Here is a 23,811-nt window from a genome sequence, read left to right as displayed (position 1 = left end):
GGCAAAGGGTGGGCAGATTTGCCAGCATGCCCCATTAGAAGACTGGGTGATTCCCACAGTTCCACAGCTGTGATGCAAAGCCAGCATCCACCTGGGCCACTGTGCATCACCCAGTAGGACCTGAGGAGGTGGGGAAACCAAGGCACATGTGAAGCCTGGGCTGTGGCTGGGCTCCGAGGGATGATGTGCTGGGTCAGAGGCCACATCCTGAATGTGGCAGGCTAAATTGTCAGCTTGCAGATAGGATAAAAATCTCAGAGCCTCTAGTTCTTGGCAATGACTGTGTGGCAGACAGGAAAGGCCAAGATTGGTTCCTAAGAATCTTGAGGCTCTCGACATAATTAAAAAAAAAAAAAGGCTTAAATTTAATCATAATACTGATAAAGAGGTAATTACATGAAGTGTGTTTCTTCTTAACAAGAAATTGCTGTATATTTTTAAATATAGCACTTGTCCCTCAATTAGCTGTTATCAAATTGACAGTCTGTCTTACAATAGAGAATACATATTATTTGCATCCTGCTTTCCAAAACAGATTTCTGTCCAGGATGCCACAAAGTACAGAATCAAATCTAATAGTAAATCACAAAACCCTTACTAAGGAAGCTGGATGGTGACAAATTTTTTCCTCCTTTCAATTTCCTTCTAATTTTCTATTTCATTAACCTTACTGTATGTATGTCTATTCTCATAAGCTGCAATGAAGGAAAACATAGTAAGTACATAAGTCTCATTAATAGAGGAGGAAGCTTTTCAATTCATCAATAGAATGTAATTTTTGTTGTTGTTGTTTTGGGGGGGGGGGGCGGGTGGTTACAGGATACTTGACCAAATTTCTCATGTCCACCTTCCCCAGGAGACACTGCACAGCAAGTCGCACATGACTCTGATGAGAGTTTTGTAAATAGAGGGAAGTTGGGATCTATCTAGTCTTAGCAAAAAGTTTCCTTAGGAAGTACCTAAGACACAAGTCATGGTCGTCTGACAGTGCAGGGCTGGGGCTTTCCATGTGGATGACAAGAGGTGGCACAGGTGGCCCCTTCAGCCTTCTTGCCCCCAAACGTTCCCAGTTAGCAAGGGCTCTTCTCGGCAAAGAAAGATCAATGATACTTACTTCACTGTCGCTTGGGCATGCCCTGGGATTACAGGACAAGACAGGAAATACTTTGGCCCAAGAAGAGCTTCCGGTGTGCCCAAGCGGGCCAGGCACGAGTTAAGCTGGCGCCAGACAGCCAGGGCCCAGTCGACTGTCTTGCACACGGGGTCGCAGGGAGAGGGCACCTGACCCCTGAACTAGAGACAGGAGGAGGAAGATGCGGGCGTGGTTTAGAACAGTGCTTCTTGTCCTTTTGTCTCTAACAGTCCAAAACTAAAAATATAAAACTTTAAAACTATAAAACAAAAACTGTAGCCAAATCTGATTTTACCTTCACTTGGGGTGGCTGAAAGACGGATAGGTAATAACATACTCTATTACGCGTGTTAGCATGAGATACAGATACAGATCGGTAGCTTATTACATGAAAGGATTCAGACGCCATAGTGCAGGAAGACACCTTGAGTGAGGTGCCTTACTTGGATGAAATCTTAAACAGCAATTCTGGAAGAAATCATTTTTCACATGTGTATAGAATACCTCCCAAGGTCTTGCAAATAGTAAGTGTTCAAGAAAGGATCTGAATAAGTGATAGTAAAATGACATTAAATATTTTAGTATTTTGGATAAGTGGTATGATGGCATACCTGGATCTGTGGCAAGTTCACCTTGTATTACTTCTAATTTCCCTAGAAGGCAAGTCTCAGCTAAACTGCTAACTTCAACAAAATGCTCTGCTGGCATAAAGAGAGATGTTTTCAAATTTTAAAATGTGCAAATTTTAAGTAATACTGGGTAACACACATAGTTGAATGGGAGAATTATATCTTATAGTTGAATAGTTGAATTATATCTTATAAGAGGTCCCTTTTTGGTCATACAGAGGGGCCACAAAAGGACCAAAACTTACTTACTATGAGGAGAAATCTCTAATATTTAGAAGTCAGATATAGCAATTAGCTCTGTGTTTTATAAGAAAGCAGATTCACATAAATCTCTACTTTACCAAGGAATTATGATATTAAGACTGAGGATATGTGAATGTTCGCATGTCCTACTTGAAGGGATAGAATTTGGCTTAGAAAAAATGAAAGAGTTGTTCAGTGATTCTAGCGGCTCCGTTAAAGTGACATCAATGTATTACATGAGGCTTTGGGATCTGTTACCATAACTTCCCTTTTCTTCAAAAGAGGAACACTCATATTTCTCCCACTTTTTCTGATATTCTTCCAGTGAGAATGAGATCATGTACTACAATTAATAGCTGAATATTAATTTCCTACTAAAGAAAGTACAATTTTTTAATTAAATACTAGAAGCCTGGTCCATAAAAGGTCTGCTTACTTATATCCCTGTAAGGGACTGGAAGAAGAAATTGTGATCAGTGTGCTTTTAAACGCCCACAAAGGTTTGGTTCCATCCTGCAGTTACAAGATTTCTGGTGTTTTGCAGGCATCATTCATTCCCACTGTACACCTCCCCCAGGAGTCCATTTTATTAACCTACTTGAAGTGACTCCTCATCAATGAAAGGCATTAGCCTCCTCCCCTTTCTGTTCTTCACAGCACATCCCACAGGCCCATTCTCAAACACAACAGGAGGGAAGTGTAGAGCCTGAAACTGGGAACTTTCCTTTCAAAATAAGTAAAATCTATCCTTTTCAAACTCTGTTTACCAGAGAGCCAGAAAGGGAGGAAGGTACATTTTAGGAAAGAAAGGAAAGGGAGGTACATTTTACCCAGTAAATGTGCCTTTCAAGGCAGATTAGCATGGCCCCTGTGCAAGGAAAACGTGCAAATTCATGAAGCGTTCCATGTTTTTCTCGTAGGTAAACCAGGGGTTTTGATATGTCACAGAGCAGGTTCCTTCATGATAAGCAAATACACCACTCTGGGGATAACGGGTAAGGCTATGCATGTTTGGGGAGCAAGAGGTATATGGGAAATCTCCGTACCTTCCTTTCAATTTTATTGTAAACCTAAAACTGCTCTAAAAATAATAAAGTCTTTAAGAAAAAAACTGGTATCTTTTGCAACTATTTAGGTGAATTTTCAGCAATAACATTTAAATATTAATAGTGATGAAGTTAATGGAAGTATCAGTAATTTGAAAAGCTATACACCTATGACCGTCTTTAACTCACCTTTCTTTCTACTGGTTAAGGTCATATAACAGATGTGCTTTGCTCAAAATCATATATTTAAGACCAGGCAGCTGACTTTAGCAGAGCTTGGGGCAGAGGATTTCTGATTGCATTGGGAATTTCGGGTACTAATTCCAATCACCACTAGCCGGCACTGTGTTCACTGCATTCCCATCCCACACTCCTCCCTCCACCATCTCCCCTGTCCCCACTCCACAAATTCATGTACATTCACACGCTCTAGCACAACAGACAGAGAATTTTGTTCAGGAACTTGGTGGAGAGCTTTGGTCTTGCGAAGGGAGTTCTAGCCAAGGTCTGTGGTGGAGGGGTGGGCATGAAACCAGTTCTGGTTAATGAACCATTAAGGGGAAGTCTTCTTTCTGGGAGTTTCAGAAAAAGATGCTTTCCCCCTGCTAAGGAGGAAACAAAGGAAGCCGCAGTTCCCTCTCCGCACAGCATCCTGCTTCCCGCCTATGGACAAGTTTGTGTGAGGGCATGGTGCCCGAAGCCCTGCAGATGTCCTGCAATCCTGAAGGGAGGTCAAGAGACTCACCCAGACCTGGACCTGACATCACGAAGGTGTGACTGGACATCAGCAACACCTACTATAAGGCATCTGCTTTTGTAAGGGAAAAAAAGCACCCCCCTATCCCTTTTTTTGTGTGTGTGAAGCAGCTAGCAGTGGGGTGTTGTACTACCTACAGCTTAAAATCCTGTGCTGATACAGTGAAGAGCCTGTCTTCCAAGTGTGGCCCACTGTGCAGGATTAAATGATAAAATCTTGCTAACTCGAGCTCTCTTATTTCAAATCCACCCAGATACTCAGCTACTGGCCCAATTTAAGAATATTAAACTACATAGTAATGTACTCCATTTGGTCAGCACTAAATTAATTTTGTTATTTTGATAGAATATAGACTATTTTATTATTCTCAAAAATCACCAAAAGTGATTATTATTCTTGAAAATGTGTCAACAGAGATTTCTATTTTTTATGCGACTTTTTAATATTTACTGTAGCAGTTTTAATATTTAACAAATATTAAAACTAGCTTAAGTGGATGGATAATGAAGGCTCCAAGGAAGCAGCAGCTGTTCCTTAAGAAGAATGATTTTCTAATCTAGTCTCCCACGGCATTTAGAACTTGGAGAGAGTCCTTGAGAATAGTTAATAAAAACAATAAAAACCTATTTGCTTTTTTTAAATACTTAATATAGTCCAGAGACTGCTACGGGTTTTACACGCCTTATCCCATTTAACCCCAATTTTACTTGGCGGAAGCCACACAGTAAGTGGCACAGCTCAAGCCCAGATCACCTGACCCTAAAGGCCCCTCTCCTGGCAACAGGCTGTGCCTGTGGTGTGTTACCTTATTCACGACTTTCCTCCTTAGGAACCTCTGCAGCAGCCCCTGCACGGGCTCGCCGTCCCACCGCAGCTGCACCCAGCGGAAATGCTGCTGCACCAGCAAGTCGGAGCCTTGGAGACAGGCCTTGGCAATGGTTCCCATCAGAAAGCAGTTCTCGTGAAAGTAATAACATTCGGACGTTCCGTTTCCTAAAACACACCAAAAGCAACAGTCCAACCTCAGCAAGCCAGAGCAGGGGACAAGTTCAAACACGTGAAAGACGACCATGAAGCGTCAGGTGTGCTGGGGGGCGGGGAACGGAGAGATGAGAAGGATCTCAAAGCAGCTTGCTTCTCAGCATGATCTCTCCACTATCTTTACCTTTTTGAAAAGTACAGGGGCTTTCAGTGCTGCGATTTTCCAGAGGTCCCAAAAAGTCGCCCAGTAACTCAGACAGTGAAGATTTTTCCAGATTCTCTAAGATGATGATGGTTTTCTTGTTAGCAGGAGATTGTTTCACTGGGATCAGACATGCTGTGGTCAGAAGGGAAATTCAGTGATTAAAGATTTTACAAAAACCTATAAAAGCTGGCAAAAATTGGAGTGCTAGCAAAGAACGCGAGAACACAATGGGAGTGCTTTGGACATTGCCGGGAGAGTCGAAGGATTCTGGAAAACAGTTTGGCATTACTGAATACAGCTGAAGGTACACAGCACACAATGAACCAACAGAAGCTGCATAACAGATCCCAAATGGAATCAACCCAAACGTCTGCCGACAACAGAACACACAGGAGTATATTCATACCACGGATATGAAAGTGAACAAATTACAACTACAGCAGCTGCATGGAAGACATTATCACAAACAATATATTAAGAAACAAATCACAAAAGGATACATAAAATACAATGCCATCCATCAAAGTTCAAGCAAGGTCAACACTAAACACATAATTTAGGGATTCATAGATAGTATAACTGTTTTTAAAAAGCAAAGACATAATTATCACAAAAGATAGACTGGTGGTTACCTCCAGAAGGAAGGTTTTGTGAACAGGAGTGTGGCACATGGGCCCAATTCTGGAAGCTGGGAATGTTCTATTTCGTGACCTGGTCAGTGGTTAAATAATTTTATTCACTGATCTGTAAATATAGTTGGTATGTATTTTATAGATGGGAATTTCAGAATATAGAAAGTCAAAATACTTAAAGGACCTTTAAATTGCACATATGTAAAATATCCATAAAATTATGGAGACAGGACCTCAGAGACAAGCAGATCCCTCCTTTCATTTTACAGATCTCAGAGAGCTGAAAGAGATTTGACTAAGGTTTCCAAAAGAGTGGTCAGGAAGGACCACAATCTCAGACTTGTTAGTCTTATATTAGGGGTCCTCACTCTAAAGACGGGGGGGGGAGCTGAACTGCATGTCAACCCAAGTGAAAGACGGCAAGTAAAGAGAAGATTATTATTATATGTAGAAGACAAATCAGTGGATATAATGTAACTGAAACAGTGCCTGGACACATGCTAAGCACTCAAATGTTACTATTGTAGTTGAAATACATATCTATTTATACATATTATACATATAGGAAATACTTCCTATATGCCAATGAATAAAAAATTAAAATCACTTTTTAATATTTTAGAAGATTCTAAGATGCCTTAGTCTTAGCTAAATTAACCTTGAAAAAAGATTAAAATGCTTGAGAGTGATTTTGTTAAGTATCCCACTTTTCACAAACACTTATGATAGTACATTATACTTCATTCTGCCTCCTAGTTACTATAGACACAAATGCATTTTCACTTTCAAAAGAACTCCTTGAACATTGTAAATGAACCTCGCTAAGATTGAAACAGCTTTTCTGCATGCTTTTATAAAGCTTTAAAAACTAGAAGACCAGAAAGAAAACCAGCCACCTCTAAATTGAGTTTATTTGTGGGGGCTGTTAGTGTCTGGTGTGTGCTCTACCCCCTTCAACACAGCTGTTTAGTAAAGAGTGCTAAAATTTTATGCTTCTCAGGCTCAAATATTATTTCAGAAATACATTTATTATGGAAGTATGATAAACTTTTTTTTTTTAAAAACAACAAGGATAAACTAACAAAAATCTCTTGTAGCCAGTGATAAAAAAAACAGACCAGGTTTAACGGTTTATGTATCTGCTTTTCTGTAACAAAGGACTGAAGGTCTCTAGTTTTGCCTTGATTTGTGTTAAGTGTACAGTTAGTTCTAGTAGCCCTGCAGTTGCTGTGTCCAGCTAGAATATGCCTGCAGGATCATGTAACTGCATCTCAACAAACGTTTTCCAGTGCCCCCTTGCTATACCTACTATGCGAAGCACTAGTGTGTGCTGGAGGTGGTTGATTCTAACTGTTGGGATGTAGCATTTTAAACTGGACCCATTATGACGAATGGCGTCTTGACAGATCAGAAGAAGGCGGCTTTCTAAGAAATGGCATAGGCAGAAGAATGGAGGCCGGGCAGGGCACAGTCCTAGAAGGGACCAGGGCTTCAAACCAAGGTCAGAATAGCTGCAAGAGCAGCATGATGGTGAGCTCAAAGCTGATACATGCATCTAGTTAGGACAGGCTGGGAGCTTGGGGACAGAGCCACATCAGGGGAGTGCAATCCAGAAGCCCCATCTGTGGGCAGCAGGCTGTGTCCTCAGTCTGGGCTACACATTACAGTCCCTTAGGATCCATCCCCAAAGGCTGTGATGTAATTGGTCGGTGCTGGGCACGGGGCCTTGGCATGTGCAGCCAGGGTGAGACCTGTTGATATGAAGTCTCAGGACTCAGCCACAAGTGAAAAGTGGAAGGTCCAGGATGTCATGTCAGAAAGGAGTACCTACCAGCTCTGGAAAGCACAGGAAGTCTTCAGGAGGGGGATAAAAAGGATTTGACTCCTGCTTTGAGATCTCGCTCTGGTGTGAAGAACTGACAAGAGAGTGAAGAAAGAAGAAAATACATCCACAGGCTCTTACTGCTGAGGTGAGGACAAGAGGTAACGGGAGCCTCATCCAGGGCCAAGGCACAGAACAAAAGGGTATTTCGAGATGGAGTCAGTAAAGCTCAGTGGTTGGCTGCCTTGAGAGAGGGGCAAAGAGGGGCTCTCAGACACAACGCAGAAGTTCCCCCTGGAGAAGACTCCGTGCAGTGAGAGGGCGGAGAGCACGTGAGCTCCCTGTGGGAGGCAGGGGAGGCGGTGATGCGTTACGTTTCAGGCCTGAGTGTTTGATGAGTGAGGCGTCTCTCCTGAGATGTCCAGCAGGGGCTGGAAGAGAAGAATGGAGGCAGCAAGGGAGGATTCAGGTTGGAGATAAATGAGTTTATAGGATTGCAGGCGGTCTCCTGGGTCCACAAGCAAGGGTTGTATTGCCAGTGACTTAATTAATCCCTCATTTAATGGACAGCTTGTGCTCTAGACAAAACGGGGTTGGGTTGGGTTGGGTTTCCACCTCATCTGTATTCATCTTGGGCTCCCCTGAGGGTATCAATCAAGGGTCGAACAGAATGGGTTTTTTTGGTGAAAAGCTTTGTCTTCAACGCCGCCAGCCTCATATACTCTATTTTTCAGTAACACCCACTTCACCATCTGACAACTTAAGTTCAACATCTTAAAGTAAGTTTGTCCAAATGTAAATTTCCTTTCCGTTGAGAAATAGCATGTCTAGTTCAAGTTATTTAACATGGTTTCAGTTCTAAAATATTAACCAACCCAAGAAGCAGAAACTCATTACACCTTTGGGTTTTAAGGATTATTCAGCCTCTGATCAGGATTTATGGAGACATGAGACAGCCACTCACCCCACGTCATAGCTGGAGATTCCTTTTGGCCTGTTGTCGGAAAGTCAGCCATTTGGATTCCCTTTGCCCTATGCTAACTCAAAGCCTTATTTCTGAAACTAATCTCTTTTTGTCCTTCTTTCTTCCAACTTTATAGGTATGTCAGCTCTGCTCCTTGCCAGAGGTTAGTAATCTTAATCAGACACCCTCTTGGCTAGGCTCAGGGCTATAGTCCAGTTTTGTATACCCTTGTATTAAAAGTTCTGGATAGCTAGTTCTACAGCAAGAGTCATTGGCTTAAAAACAATTAACATATCAAATTTTACAGTTAAATCCAAACTCCTTTATGTCCAGGGTGACCCCAAGTTCATAACCTCCTCTTTGGGGACAGAAGCAGCCCATTGTTTACACTGTCCACATAAAACAAGGCTCTCCGGGGATGATGCTCTGAGTCCAGGTGAGAAGCAAGAGACAGACTTCCAAAGAGCCTCTAGTAACGCAGCGTCCAAGAAGGAAAACTCAGTGATGTAGACTTCAGTTACATATTATATTATTACAGTAATCCTATCTCTATTACTTCTGAAGTAGAAAGTTCTCTCAGGAATCCTAAGTATTATTTTAAAATACCAATCTAGTGTTTAATTTTTTTTCTGACTATCACTATCAAATGTAATTTAAAAAAGTATCTGTCTTGCTAACCTAACTCAATACTTATACTGAGGAGAAATTTGACCCAATTCTAATACACGTTCACACCCTCCTTACCAAATAACAGAGCCATGTGACGTGATGGCCTCTCACAAAGTCGGTATGAGAAGATGTTATTTTAAAATAAACACAAAATAGCCACTGCGCGCGTAAGTGCTACGTCATTCTCTTTGAACTGATCTTTTGTTCTACACTCTTTTCTTCACTGGCACCATTTTAGTCCCCATATAAGTTTTAGATTCTTAAGGCTAATTGTTCTTAAAAATCTGCTAATTTTTTGCTTATACACCTCTTTTGTTCATTCTTTGCATCTCTTTTCACTGGCTTTCTTCTACAGAGTTGTAGAGGGGAATGTATATGGTAATGTATGTGCTATGCCCATTGGAAGATGAAAGTTCAACATTCTAACCTCCAGCTGAATCTAAGAAGTTTAAATCTCTCTCTCTTTTTTTAGAAAATAAGGTTAAAAACCAGGAGTAGGTTTAGAATACCTTATGAATCAGTATATTCCTTCACTTGGTAGTCATGTGATATGATCAATTTGCTTTCTTGGTTAAAAAAAAAAAGCAAGAGGATAGCTGGTAGATAATTCCTGTCCCCTAATTATTCTAAAAGCTTAAGTGTAACAGCCTAGATGCTCCTTTTCTCTGATCCAGATCTCTACTTTCTCTACTCTCTTTCCTTTTCCATCACCCATTGACCAAAAGAAAATTCCCTGCTAGGGGCTTTCTGTGCTACAAAAGAAGTGACATCACACCATCCATAGATCCTTCCCTCTGGCTCACTTGTGATTCTCTGGCATTGCTCAGAAGCCTCTGGTGTCCCCATCAACTCAAAGTGTACGTTCTCCATGATCTCTTTATTGGCCACCAGTCAAAGGCAGTGGGTCCTACTGCTATGAAATGATGGTGACAGTGGATGGAGTTTTAGAAGGTGAGGATGGACAGCAGCAGGGGAAAGAGCCAAAGCCAGACTGTAAGGTTCCTGGCATAACATTCAGGGACCTTCAGCACTTATTCTGGAGCCACTGGAGTATAATAGCAGGGAAGTGTCATGAGCAGTTTCTAGCCTAGGGTGAGCCCTCTGGAAACCTGCAGACGGCTTGCCGAAGGAGTGAGAACAGAGGAAATAGAAGGGTTAGTGATGAGGTCTCCACAGTCCCTTGAACAAGAAATGATAGGTGGTAGGGGGACTGGAGAGCAGGAGGTGGAGTTGAGGAAGCAGATTTAAAAGAACTCAGGACTGACCAGACATGTGGAATAAAGCAAATGAGGAATCTACGATATGCTCTGCTTGCTAACTCGGGTAACTGCATTCAGGGTCTTAGCAGGTGAATCTTGTATTTGTGTCTTACTTTTGTTATTGGAAAAAGAAAAGAGTGTATTTGATACTTTATAAATTACTTATAAATTACTGAGCCAAATACAGAATAAAAATCCTTTAATATTTGGAGATGCTACACTATTTCTTTCATAAGAGAGTAGAGTGGAGATTTTTTTGGCCTCAGTCTGTCCTTTGAAAACTTCCTTTTTCAAATCCAATTCACTCTATTTTTATGCCCTATCATCAACTACTGTCTCAACAACTTCTGTACCCTCTAATCTTATTTCTTTCTACCTCCACTGTAAGCAAGCTTTTCTACTAGCTGACACTAAATATGATTAACAGTCCCTTTTTCTTTGCCCATGCTGTTTCTTTTATCAGGAGGTTCAACCACTCATTCAACACGTAATTACTGGCAATCAGTGTACAAAGTGAGACAGAAGAATAAGCTACACTACTAGCCTTCAAGGAGCTCATAACATGTGTGTGGGCCAACACAAGAGCCCAAATAATACCCTCACGGCTTTGAACTATAGTTACGTGGGGCACAGAGGTCAGCAAAGCCTGCTGCTGTTCATTAGCGGGACCAGACAAGCCTTCATTCGGGGTGTCCTCCGAGTATTTACACAGGGGCTTCCATGTCTGTTTTAACCAGTCCCGTACAACACAGTACTTTACACAGTACTTGCCATGCAGTAGTCATGGTATGGGGGGGGGGGGAGGGCAGTTTGTGTGTTTATTCTAGATGGAATTTTAGAGTAAGTCTAGATGAAAGCTGCAGCATAAACTAAGACATGGGAAAACAAAGGACATGCGAGGAAGAAATACTATATTCTGCTGGAGCCTAGATATCTATTTTTTAAAACGGTCAGATATTCCAAAGAAGATATATAAATGGCCAACGGGTACACGAAAACAGGCTCATCACTACTAACCATCAGGGAAGTGCAAAATCAAAACCGCGATGAAGTATCACTTCATAACTGTGAGAATGGCTGTCATCAAAAAGAATTAACAAATGTTGATGAGGATGTGCAGAAAAGGGAACCCTTGTGCACTGTTGGTGGGAATATAAGTTGGTGCAGCCACTATGGAAAACAGTATGGAGGGTCCTCAAAAAACTAAAAATAGAACCACCATATGATCCAGCAATCCCACTTCTGGGTATATATCCCAAAGAAACAAAGAAATCAGGATCTTGAAGAGATATCTGCACACCTGTGTTCACTGCAGCGTAATTCACAAGAGCTGAGATATGGAAACAATCTATCCATCAAGAGATGAATGGATAAAGAAAATGGGGCACACACAGACAATGCAACACTATGCAACCACGAGAAAGAAGGAAATCCTGCCATTTGCGACAACATGCATGGACCTTGAGGGCAGTATGTTAGGTGAGATAAGTTAGACAGAGAAAGACAAGTACTGCTTGATATCACTTGTATGTGGAATCTAAAAATGCCAAACTGATGAAACAGAGAACGATGGTGGTTGTCAGGGGCTGGAAGTTGAGAGAAAAGAGGAGATGTCAGTCAAAGGGTATAAAATTTCAGTTATAAAATGAGTAAGTTGTGGGGGCTAATAGTGTATTTATTATATACTTGAAAGGTGCTAAGAGAGTAAATATTAAATATTCTCACCACGAGAAAGAAATGGTAATTATGTGAGATGATGGAGATGTCAGCTAATGCTACAATGGTAATCATTTTGCAATATATAAGTGTATCAAATCAATGCACTGTATACTTTGAACTTACACTATCTTATATTTCAATTATATCTCAAAAAATAAAATTAAAAAGGATCAGATGAGCAAATGAAGTGGACCAGTGTCCTAGAACACAAGGCCTTGAATGGCACTGACTTAGTCCAGTGGGTGATGGAAGAATGTGGGGGTCAGGAATCACAGAGAGCTTTTAATCAGGGGTCTGGTGGTCTGTAAAGGATGTTCAGGGAGGAGAAGAGGTAGGCAGAGCAACCGCTTTCAGGAAAGTAGACAAGATACAGTAAAAGAAGCCATAAAGTAGGATGGTACCAATGGGGATAGATGAAAAAGGCACACTGAGACCCCTTTGGCTGTACATGGCCATGGACTGGCTGCAGGACAGGAGTGAGGGGTCTATGAATCAGAGGACCTGGGGGTTCTAGATGGTCCTAACATTGCTTAAAAATTAAGAGAGTTGAAAACACTGAAACAAACTCCCAAATTTTCAGATAACTCTTTCAATGAAAACCTTGAAAGAACAAATTCCCAAATTTTCACATAAAAACCTGGATTTCTGGCTGCTTCCTCCAAGTCACAAGACCTCATGACACTGAATCTACTCAGCTGCTTGGAGCTGGGAGCTGCTGCCCTCGTGGTGACGGAGACAGGCTTCCCCTCCCTCCAGCCCCAACCAGCCGGCTTCACCCCTTAATGTGGCTTTTTGGCACCTGTGGGCATTTAGGTTTTCAAGTCTGCCAATGAGACCTGAGTTCCAAGTGTGGGGAGCCCAGAGACTCACAAAATTGAGAAATTAGGAAGAAGAGTTCATTTTAAGAAGATGCTCTCCAAAGATTTAGATTTGCTGAGTTGGTCACCTTCACATCCTTCTTAACCTAATTCACTGTTCTCAGATTTTTTTTAGCTCTCTAAGTTTAGAGCAGAATTCAGTCTAATTGCTGTCTACACTGATAGGGTGAGAACACAACATCTTAAACTTCTTATTTTGAGATGAAGCAAGACTGAACGTTGAAAACTGTAGGGGGCTTTTGTTATAAAACTAAGGGGAGAAAAAAATTTTGGCAGGTGAGTTTTTTCCTTTTCCCCTCAGATCTTTAATGGAGTATAATTGTTTTGCAATGTTGTGCAGCTTCTGCTGTACAACAAAGTGAATTGGCTGTATTTACACATATATCCCCAGATCCCCTCCCTCTTGAGCCTCCCGCCCCTCCTCCCTATCCCACCCCTCTAGGTCATCACCAAGCATCGAGTTGATCTCCCTGTGTTATACAGCTGCTTCCCACTAGCTATCTATTTTACATTTGGTAGTATATATATGTCAATGCTACGCTCTCACTTCATCCCAGCTCCACCCCCAAACCCCCTCATTGTGTCCTCAAGACCATTCTCTACATCTGCGTCTTTACTCTTGTCCTGGCAGGTGAGTTTTTGAGGAGCAGCAGCAGGCAGTGATTCAGATCAGGTTCAAGCTGGACTGCCTGGTTTAGGTCCTGCTCTGCTGTATCCTCGCTGTAGGATCCGTGGGCAGGGTACTTAACCTCTTGTCTCAAGTGTTTATAAATCAGGGTGTTTACAGAGTCAAAGCTTAATAAAAATTAGCTATTGTTAGTATCATCAGCTTTCTATAGCTTATTCTCACTAGTTTCAGGACAAATACTGGCCTGAGTACTAGAGCAACATTCAGATTCTGGTGGGATTTTCCTGTCCCCAAAATGTGCTTCTAGGCTTGTGGATTCTTCAGTCCCTCTCTAAACCTGCCTCAATTTTATTTCTTGATTTAGGAACTCCTGGTAATTTCCTTCTTCCTCAGCCTGAGCACCAGCTGCCCCAGCCACAAAGTATCTCCCTGGATTATAGCTCCAAAGATGAGAATCACCTCTCCCCCTAAAAAAGTGACCTGAATTCACATTTCAACTCACCCTTCACCCAGCTCACAGCTGCCTCCCTCCTTCACCCCCTTCCCGGGGTCCCTGTGGCTTTGAGACCTTGGAGACCAGAGGCTGGTCCATCCCAGTTTTATTTCCCTGGTCACACTATCCTATGCAGGGTTACACTAACTCCACCTGTGCTGAATCTTGGGGTGTTACAATCTGGAGCCTAAGATAGAAAATTCATGAAAATGTTGTATTACTAAACATGTTTAATCACGGTCTGCCACTATGTTGTTGTGGCAAGTTTCTGAAGCCTTCTATGCCTATTTCCTCACCTTTGAAATAGAGATAATAATAGCAACTTGCATAGGGCTGTTGTGGAGATTAAATGAATTAATTAACGCATGTCATGTGTTTAGCAAAGTGCCAGTCAATGGCATACTAAGAATGAGGTGGGGAAAGCAGTGTACTCTAGGTGCAGCAGTAAGGGGTGCTTTCATTGTAGAGAATTTATGAATAATAACAAATTTTACTGAAAATCAATCTGCTTATTATCACCATGCAATCCTCAGCTGCACCAATGATGCAATACTTCATTCCACTAAGGTGGACTGCTCCCATCACCCCCTCCTTTGGTATCCTCTAGTGCCAGTTATATAGTATGCCCCCAACAGACAATAATTTATAAACAAAAGATGAAAAAAAAAAAAGAAAAATGCAGGATGTGCAACAGATGCAGTAATATACACATGAAAATAATTTTTTGCAAGTGTTCACCTGCGTTCCCAGTTTTCATCCCATAGCTGCTCCACAATTGAAAAGTTGACTGAAGTTTATCCCTAAGCAACATCATATATTTCCTTGTAATGGCTTACTTGACAGGCATGCCTTTCGGTTATCACAATTCAGTTTGCTGAGATGGTCTTACCGCTACTGATGAACAGATCTACTAGCTGTTCCTTGGAGAAACCAGCATCCACTTCGGCTCTCACTATTTCACAGGGGAATCCTGCAGCCATTTGTCTGTGCTATGATAAGAAAAGAGTGATTAGCTCTATACGCTGTCGTGTTTTCAAAAAAAAGGAGAGGGTAGGTGAGTGATCCCTACCTTCATGCAGAGTGCAAGCTGATGGGCTATGTAGTCTTGCAAGCTTCCTTCTGGGCCGTGGAAAATGACATTATGATATTGCTCGACCTATTAACAAACCGAGAAGAAACCATAGGTAAAAATACTTAGAAGAGAAAAAAAGTGGTACACAAGTGTAGAATTTCCTTTCTGATTGTCCTCAGCCTTTCAAGAGATTAAAAATATTATTTTAGAGATTAGCTTCATTCATTGAGCATGTGAAGTCTTTCGTTTTAATGGGAAACACTGGCAAACATAGTATTTACATAGGGTTTTATATTTTATAGTATTTACTTATTTATAGCAAGAGATGGCATTTTTTGAAAAAAGCATACTCCTTCGTTCCTCCATTTTCTACACTGAGGTTCAGTGTATTTGCTGGAAACACAGTTCCTAGTGTGTTTTGTCCCTTGCAGATGTTCTGTAATTTTTTCTTTATTATCCCTTACAGATGCTCTTTAGTTTGCATTTTCCCAATGCTTATTTTACTTTTTAGGGGTTAAAACAGTAATGAATGTTTCTCAGGAAATTTTGGAAAATACAAAGAAAAATAAAGCAGCAGAATAGAAATCACTGAAGCAACTACCATAAATGTCTTTATGTTTCCTTCTAACTTCTTTCTCTGCATAGTTGATGTGTATTTGGTTTTAAAGAAGGATATAGGGGTGTAATCTTTTTACAGCTATTGTATATCAGAGGATATCTCTGTGTTGACTTTTTGCATAAAAGACATCTTCATGAGTATAAAATTCTTGGACCAACTCTCTATATGATCCCATTCTCGCAACACTGAATTCCAGATCTAGGCAGAGACTGACTGATCACTTTTACTTTGTAAAAAAGAAAATCTCCTGCCTGGAAGCCTACAGGGTTTTAAAAAAAATTTTGTCTTCATGTATAAGGATATCTCACCTGAGGACACATGGAGATGTAGTGGGTGCTGGGACAGAAAGCCAGTGACCTTTTTACATAGGACAAGGGCAGTGATGTTTGGAATAAAATGTGGAGGGGAGGTCACCCTCCTACCTCCATGATCCCAGGGCTGAGCTCCCACTCCCAGCCCACGTGCTGTGGAGAAGCTTCCTTCTTGGAAAGATCTTGAAAAAAAAGCACCTGCACAGGTGAAGCACCAACCTAACCAGTACAGTTGATGAAGCTCTTATTAGAGAAGTATTAGATGTGACAGGGTCTGTTCTCTCTTTATAATTTGGAATGGGACAATGTAAGGACGTGTGTGTATCTCTGTGCTACTGTGGCTCTACTACGCTCTGATGAGTTTGTCCCTTTTATGTAACAGGGGAAGGCCACGTCCTTGACGGTAGCCAGAGTAGATTTCTGTGAAGACAGTCACAAGCCCCTGGCTCTTTATACAGGAAAAGGCAGATTCTGAGATACGAAAGGAAGGCTTGAGGGAAAGCCCTCAGCATGGAAGGAAGAGGGAACTCCTTCCTTACCTAGGGCCTTTAAGACCTGAGCTTTGACCTCCCAGGAGACCATGACACGCTTAGCAGAACTCCTGCAAAGTGAAGGAAAACCAGGCTTGACCACTGAGTGTCAGACCATGAGCTAAGCAGGGAAATGACCTTTAAAGTGGCCCCTGGATGTTGCACTTGAGATTGGGTTTTAGGCTCTGAAAGGCAATTTATCTGGTAGCCACCAGGGATTTTCTCTGAGTTTATTATTCCACCATTGCTAAGCCTTCAATAAAGAAGGGGAGAGCTGGAGTCACACTGAGGGTAAGGGCAGCAACACGGAGAGTGGCATGGCTGGAAGCAACACGACAGTGGCTACAGCTGCCTGAGGAACGTCAGGATCCTAAAGCCACAGGATGAACTCAGCCGCGGCAGGCCTGGGCTGTCTTCTGTGGTACCGAGAATCTGTGAGCCAAGCAATGGTAGAGATGCCGGCCAGGACCAAGACTGGGACAGGGCCTCCCCCAAAGACATGGGAGAGATAATACCCTAGAAAGTTCAGTTGAGGTTCTGCTTCTTAGGCAGTGAAGCTATGGAGCCCACAAGACTTCAGGGGTACGTTAATATTAAAGAAGAATTATTAAAGAATATTATGTTCTCACTTGCATCTATGTGATGGGGAAGCTTGGGTATATACAGGTTATACTTGTCATTAAAAAATGTTGCCCAGATTTATCTAGTTATGGCCTGTTTCTCCCAATTTTAAGTGGAATAGGGTAAATCCTTTTGATATGCACAAACTTTTCTCGGCTTGGGAAATTTTTCTTCCATTATGTTTTTGTTAATTTCTCCTCTCCTAGTTCTAATTCTGAGGAACACCTACAAGACTTAAGTTCCCTCGATGTGCCACGTAAGGACATCTGTCCCCTTATCTCTTTATTTCCTTAACTCTGTCCTTCTCTTCTACAATTTGGAGCTACTAATGTGAGCTCCTCATGTTAGTTTTTCACAAGCCTGAGGGGACCATTCATTTACCATCTCACTTCTGCTCTTTATGATCTCAAGTACAATTTTAATGATGCCATCGCATTTTTAGTTGTTCTTATAGTTCCTTGCCTCATCCATCTCCTTTCCAACACTTTTCCTTTTAATCTTAGCCTGCACTCTATCATGGCTTTCTTACCCTGCTTTCATAGTCTATCTCCTTATATTCTCTAATGAACATAATTTTCCAAACTTCTTTGTTCTTTTTTTGTTTTAGTTATTTTTAAGCTGTGTTCTTCTGACTCTTCAGAAGGATAACTCTTCTGCTCTGCAGTATTCTTCCCTAGGCATAATGTTAACTCGTCATTGGTATTTATATACTGCGAAACCACAGGAAGAATTCTGCAGTAAAGCAGGATGTGTGGACCATCACTGATTTTACTCACTGTCCACTGATTTTTTCCAGCTGAACTCCCACCTTAGGTCACTGGACGAATGGTAGGCTGGTGTCTATGATTACTAGTTAAACTCCAGGATCCAGCACTGGCTGCAGTGGACTGAACTGCTGTCCACCTTGGCGGACAAATGCATGAGATGAACTGCAGTCCTGGGAAGCAGGATGCTCCTGTACTCATCCCACCGAGAGTGCTGATATAATATACTTCCCAGATGCAATACGGTCTCCCCAAAGCCCACCAACTTCCTGCTCAGGGATTTCTAGGATCCAATCTCTGAATGGCTGTGGAAGGACCTGTGTTGACAGGGGGTGGAGGAGAATATCATGGTATTGCAAAGAGCAGAGGCAGTACAGGATACACGCCTAATTTTCTAACTGCTGTAAATCTTGCTTTTTTGAATAATTAGTAAGATGGTAAGAGAAAGATAAAAGTGTTTTCCTACCTAATCTCAGGTAGGCCTCAAACAAGTAAACCAACACTCTCCTGCCCCTAAAGTTAGTGAAAATGCTTCCTAGATTCTTGCCAAAGGAAGACCTCAGTTTTATTTTTCTCTGTTATTGTGAAGTTTTATCACTTTTAAAAAGTACTTTCGTGGGGAATTGTGTGTTAAGTACTGCTTGCCAGGTGCAATTTTAAACCGGAAATCTTGAGCTCAAATTAATCCTAAACTGCCATAACTTATTGGGTAGAAATTCTCTCACAAGGAATGGATTGTTTCACACCAGTGGAACAGGATACAGATTTTCAAGATTTACTGAGTATTCTACCCCTGAGATTTTCAACTAGCATTCGTTATTTAATCTTGTCTCACTTTTGAAAACAGCGCTCATTGTAGCCATCTTGTCACGCTGCCTACATTTTCTTTTGATTGATTTTGAAATCATATAACAGCAAGAGACCCAACTTCATAGATAAACTATCTTCAATTTCAACACCACATTTGTTCTCAGATTGTAGGTTCTTAGGAAAGACAGGAAATATTCCATTTAAAATTTCATTGAAAGGCCATTCACTAGCAGTAAGCATTTCTGTTCACATAGTCTAATATCCTTTCTGGAATAAGGTAAAATATAAATAAGTGAATTCAACAAGTAAATCAAGGTAAAAGACTTCCAGATCATTCAGACATTCTAATGAATGCATCCTACTAGTAGGTTTCTCCTCATTTCAGGTACTATCAATTTTTTGTTCATGGTATTTTGTTCTACCTCATCAAATGATACAGTTGTGTTGGTTACCATTTAAGATCTGAACAAAAAATTAATTATGGAAACCTCTTGCTCTACTGAGACTGGTGCAAACATGCAAAGCTATGCTAAGGAAACATTCATCTGTTCTAGTGTTACCAAATTATTTCTCCAAATAGCACATAGGTATAATAAATATACATGCTCCATGGTTCCAGCAGAGGGCTCTAAAGATAGAGAGGGGGGTGGTAGGCAGGTAGGTAGGTAGATGGACAGATTTTTTGGGGGGAGGGGGAGGTAAATATTTTAATTTTGTTGAAAGGAGATCTATTTTTTGAAAAACAAAATCAGATTCTAAAAGGTGAATTGTAGTCACCAGAATTATCTTCTAAGTGCATGCTAACAGTGTGACATTTCTGCTTATTAGGAAAGGGACACTGGGTATGTTATCACAATTGGTACCAATCCCTTTTATTCTCCTGTCTTCTCAGCCTATTCAGGAAGCTCTTATCACATGTCAATTAGTGCTTTGTGAGGCAAGTGAATTCTGGATTAAATGGAAACAATGACCTCCACAAAGTCCGATCCATCCCTTTATTTTTTTCCCTCCACAGTGTGTTTCTGCACAATGGAGTTTACAAGAGGAGCTATGATCTCCACTAGGGTCAAAGTGGTACCTGCAATGTGTTTTCAGACATGTGGCATTATTTTAAAGCAATAACCTTCAACTTTTGTTTGGAGTTTCACTAGTCAGAGGCTGAGGAAAACCTTCTACTACCCTGAGATAGTTTTAGGGCAAGCTGTGCTGAGATGCTGAACTCAGAAAAGAATGAAAAATAAAAGGCCTTTACCGAACTAATAAAATTGGAATGATTATAGTTTAAAGGGACATGCTTTATAGCTAAGATTTTCATTCCAACTTCTTCTGAAACTTAAAGAACTAATTTACATACGACTTTAGAGCCACACACAATACAGTTATTGTCAACTTATTCATGTAAGATCACCCCAAACAATACTGGCACATCCAGCATCAGGGATACACAAAACTAGAGTCTTTCATGTTAGGGGTTTTAGGCATTTGCTGAGGTCCCTCTTAACAGAATAAGTGTAAGAGAATAATGGAATTTCAAGAGAAATTACAGTTCACACACAGAGAGACACCCATACTATATGCTTTTAAAAATTAGCTTATTGAAACCATAAAAGCCAAGATCAGACTTGGTTACTAACTTCAAATAAAGATAGGCCCTCACTTATTAACACAGAAGTAGTAACTTGGGTATTATAACTATTTAAAAAGTAAAACTATAAGACAGAACTCCTGGATATAATTTCCCCCTTGTCACCTCACCTCTAGCACTCATGAACTCTTCCAGCTTCAGACCTCCTCTGGGCTGACATTTGCCCTACTGGCCAGAATCTTCTGGCACTGTAGCCAGGGAAGCCAAAGGATGCACTGGTTTCGGAACCACCTTTTCCTCTTACCAGGGAACTGGCCTCCTCCTTCCACTAGGACCTTCCAGCATTGCCCCTCCATGCCCTGAATGAGCTCAGGCTGAACTTGGTCATCTGCTAAAGGGACTGATGAGATTTTGTGGGCCGTCTTACACACGTAACCATCATTTACAACATTATTTCCATGAGAACATAGCAAATTTATTTTGGGGATGTATGAAGAATAAGTAGAGTCTCCTAATGATGATTCTTGATGAAGAGCATGGCACACACTGGAGTGGACAGCCAACATGATTCTCAAGAATTGTGTCCGTGGGGATTCAGAGTTCTACATTTAAACATAGGGCTCAGGGCAGGGTGAGCTAGTCAAGTATTTTTCTCATATAATAATTATTCATAGCCATTGAATTATTAAATTATAGGGTTATTAATAAGCTAATAAAAGTTGCAAACTGGCTAAGAGAAAAGTCTGAGTTAATAAAAAGTTCAACTATTATAATAGGTTATCAGTGATTCAAATTCAAGTTAAATGTCTCCTTATTAACTCAAGGATGGAGACTTAAAATTCACTTGTATTATTTAGCTATTCAATGAAACTATTTAAAATTAACATCATTTAAAAAAAAAACACCACAAAGCCTGATTTAAAGGTTTCACTGTGTTTGGTTTTCTGCGTAAGGGCTTTAATACATGCATTTTATTTAGCACATTTACACACATAGTTATAACTGCTTACTGCGATTATGTCTTAACCAACAGGTTAATAACTGGTATAAACTCTGCTAACTCACATAAGAATGGAAGACAGCCCAGGTTCAGTTCCTTAGATTCTACCACTTTCTCACTGAGGACCTTGGGCAAATTACTTTGAGTCTTGGTTTATTCACCTGTAAAATGGAAGTAACTGGTGTCAGTAGCTACCTCAGAGAATGATTAAATGAGACAATCTATATACTGAGAACAGAGCTTGGCATATACAGGCATTTCTTGGAGATAATGGAGGTCTGGTTCTAGACCACTGCAATAAAGTGAGTATTGCTATAAAGTGAGTAACGTGATGTTTTTGGTTTCCAGTGCATATAAAGGTTATGTTTATGTTTACACTATACTGTAGTTTATTAAGTGTGCTATAGCATTACTTAAAAAACAATGTACACACCTTAATTAAAAAATAGTTTATTGCTAAAAAAAATGCTAACCATCATCTGAGCCTTCACCGAGTGGTAGCAGTAACATCAAAGATCACTGACCACAGATCAGTGACCACAACAAATATAATAACAATGAAAAAGTTTGAAATATTGGGAGAATTACCAACATATGACACAGAGACATGAAGTGCGCAAATGCTGGTGGAAAAAACGGCACCAACAGATTTGCTCTACACAGAATTGCCAACAAACCTTCAATCTGTAAAACAAACAAACAAAAAAACCACAGTGCCTGTGAAGTGCAATAAAACGAGGTATGCCTCCAATACTCAGTAAAAGTCAGGTATTACTAGGTTTGCATACCTATCATACAGAGTTTCAACAATTCAAAGACACATCAGTGTGACTCTAGTTACTGTGGCACCAGGTGGATATGTCACTCTAATGCAAATCCTACCAGTGGCTTCCCATCATAACTGGAATGAAATTCAAAGTCTCCACCTTGGTCCTGCATGATGTGGCTTCTGGTCACCTCTCAGACCTCATTGCCAGTCTAGACACTTCTGTACTGGCTGTTCCCTTTACCTCAAACACCCTCCCCAAGGCTACAACCTTCACGTCATCTAGTTTTCCACTCACGTATCATTATAGGAAAGGTTTTCCTAACAACTTCATTCAAAAGCTTTCTGCCACCCTTTCCATTAGCTCTTTACCTCCTTATCTGCTTTATTTCTCTTCATACTTATAATCAGTACTGGCTATCACATTACAGATGTATTTATTCATTTGTTTTTTATTTGCCCTGCCCCTGCTACAGCGTAAGCTCCATGAGGTCAGGGAACGCATGTTATACATAGTTATATCCTAAGTTTCTAAAACATTGCCTGCATGTAGGAGGCTCTCAACAGTTGTCAAACAACTGAGTTAAATAACTAAACAGGATACAAAAATCCATCACGTACAGTTGATCTCCATAAGGGGTTTATAATCTTGTATAGAAGAAGAAACAGTCACAATGATTATGTGTTATTATTGCCTGAATCACTTTAAAGTGATTGCTACAATAATTTTTTATCTTCATCCAAGGGTTTAACAAAGCCCTTTGCATATACTCATTAAATTGAGAATAGAACTCTGGTTTGTTGGTCATCAGGAGTTAAACTATGTTTTCTGCCTTAGGAGGCACACACATAAATGTACTTGGAATATTCCATATATTATGTGACTAGCAGACATTTCATTTGACAGACCTACTCAGTCAAGGCTAATGTGCAGCTGTGATCAGCTGCATCACCTTTCTAGTCGTTTTATCATCTAAACAGATAAGTGAAAAGCGCTGATGCTACGGGCTGATTCTACTGAGAGTGTAGGCTCACATTCCTAAAAACCAGTTGGTCACACAATTTCAATCTTCACTGAAGCAAAGGAATAAGACAGCCTTCCCACTTCCATGTAACCCTCAGGCATATGCTGATGCTTCAAGGAGTGCGGAGCAAATAGCAAAAAGAAAAAAAAGAGACAGAGAGAGAGAGAGTAACAGATTTAGAAGACACCACCTCTCCTAAAAAAACTGTAAAGCCTTTTTATGTTTATATGCTACTGTGGCTGCTTTTACAAAGGTCAATCCCAACTGGTGAGCCTAGCTAGATCAACTGAATGATTCTGAAAACTTCTTTGTATCAGGAACAAAGACATCAATTCACAGTTAATGGAAACAACTTTTGTAAAGGGTCAGAGTCAAACCCATTTGTTTTTTTAAAGCTTTCCAAATTAAGGGGGAATGATTGTTTACTTAATACCTTCAATATTAGTTTTAGCCATGTCTCCCACACAGAGACACCCATGTATGTCAGGGACCTGCACAATCCCGGCTTCATCGCTCACTGGCTCTGTGCCCTTGTGCGTGTAATCGTGCCTCTCTCGACTTCAGGCTCCTCATCTATAAAACGGATGGTGTTCTCTACCTCATTGCCTGGCATGTAGTAAGTACTGGACAAATGCAAAGCGCTGGATTTAT

At 40.8% G+C, this 23,811-nt stretch overlaps 1 protein-coding gene across 8 annotated transcripts in view; it reads right to left on the bottom strand.

The window, feature by feature from the left end:
• CTTNBP2 (cortactin binding protein 2) overlaps window positions 1–23,811 on the bottom strand; it is a 203,059-nt gene that overhangs the window by 12,776 nt on the left and 166,472 nt on the right. For all 8 annotated transcript variants that reach the window (XM_057731496.1, XM_057731497.1, XM_057731494.1 and 5 more), the window contains 5 exons: window positions 15,127–15,213; window positions 14,947–15,046; window positions 4,973–5,125; window positions 4,613–4,800; window positions 1,115–1,293 (listed from right to left, as the gene is read on the bottom strand). In XM_057731496.1, the coding sequence (XP_057587479.1) occupies window positions 1,115–1,293; window positions 4,613–4,800; window positions 4,973–5,125; window positions 14,947–15,046; window positions 15,127–15,213 (707 nt within the window). The remainder of the gene's footprint in view (window positions 1–1,114; window positions 1,294–4,612; window positions 4,801–4,972; window positions 5,126–14,946; window positions 15,047–15,126; window positions 15,214–23,811) is intronic.

This window comes from Hippopotamus amphibius, chromosome 4 (genome assembly GCF_030028045.1).
Source record: "Hippopotamus amphibius kiboko isolate mHipAmp2 chromosome 4, mHipAmp2.hap2, whole genome shotgun sequence".
In the NCBI taxonomy this organism is placed as follows: Eukaryota; Metazoa; Chordata; class Mammalia; order Artiodactyla; family Hippopotamidae; genus Hippopotamus; species Hippopotamus amphibius.
This window is presented reverse-complemented; position numbering and strand designations above follow the sequence as displayed.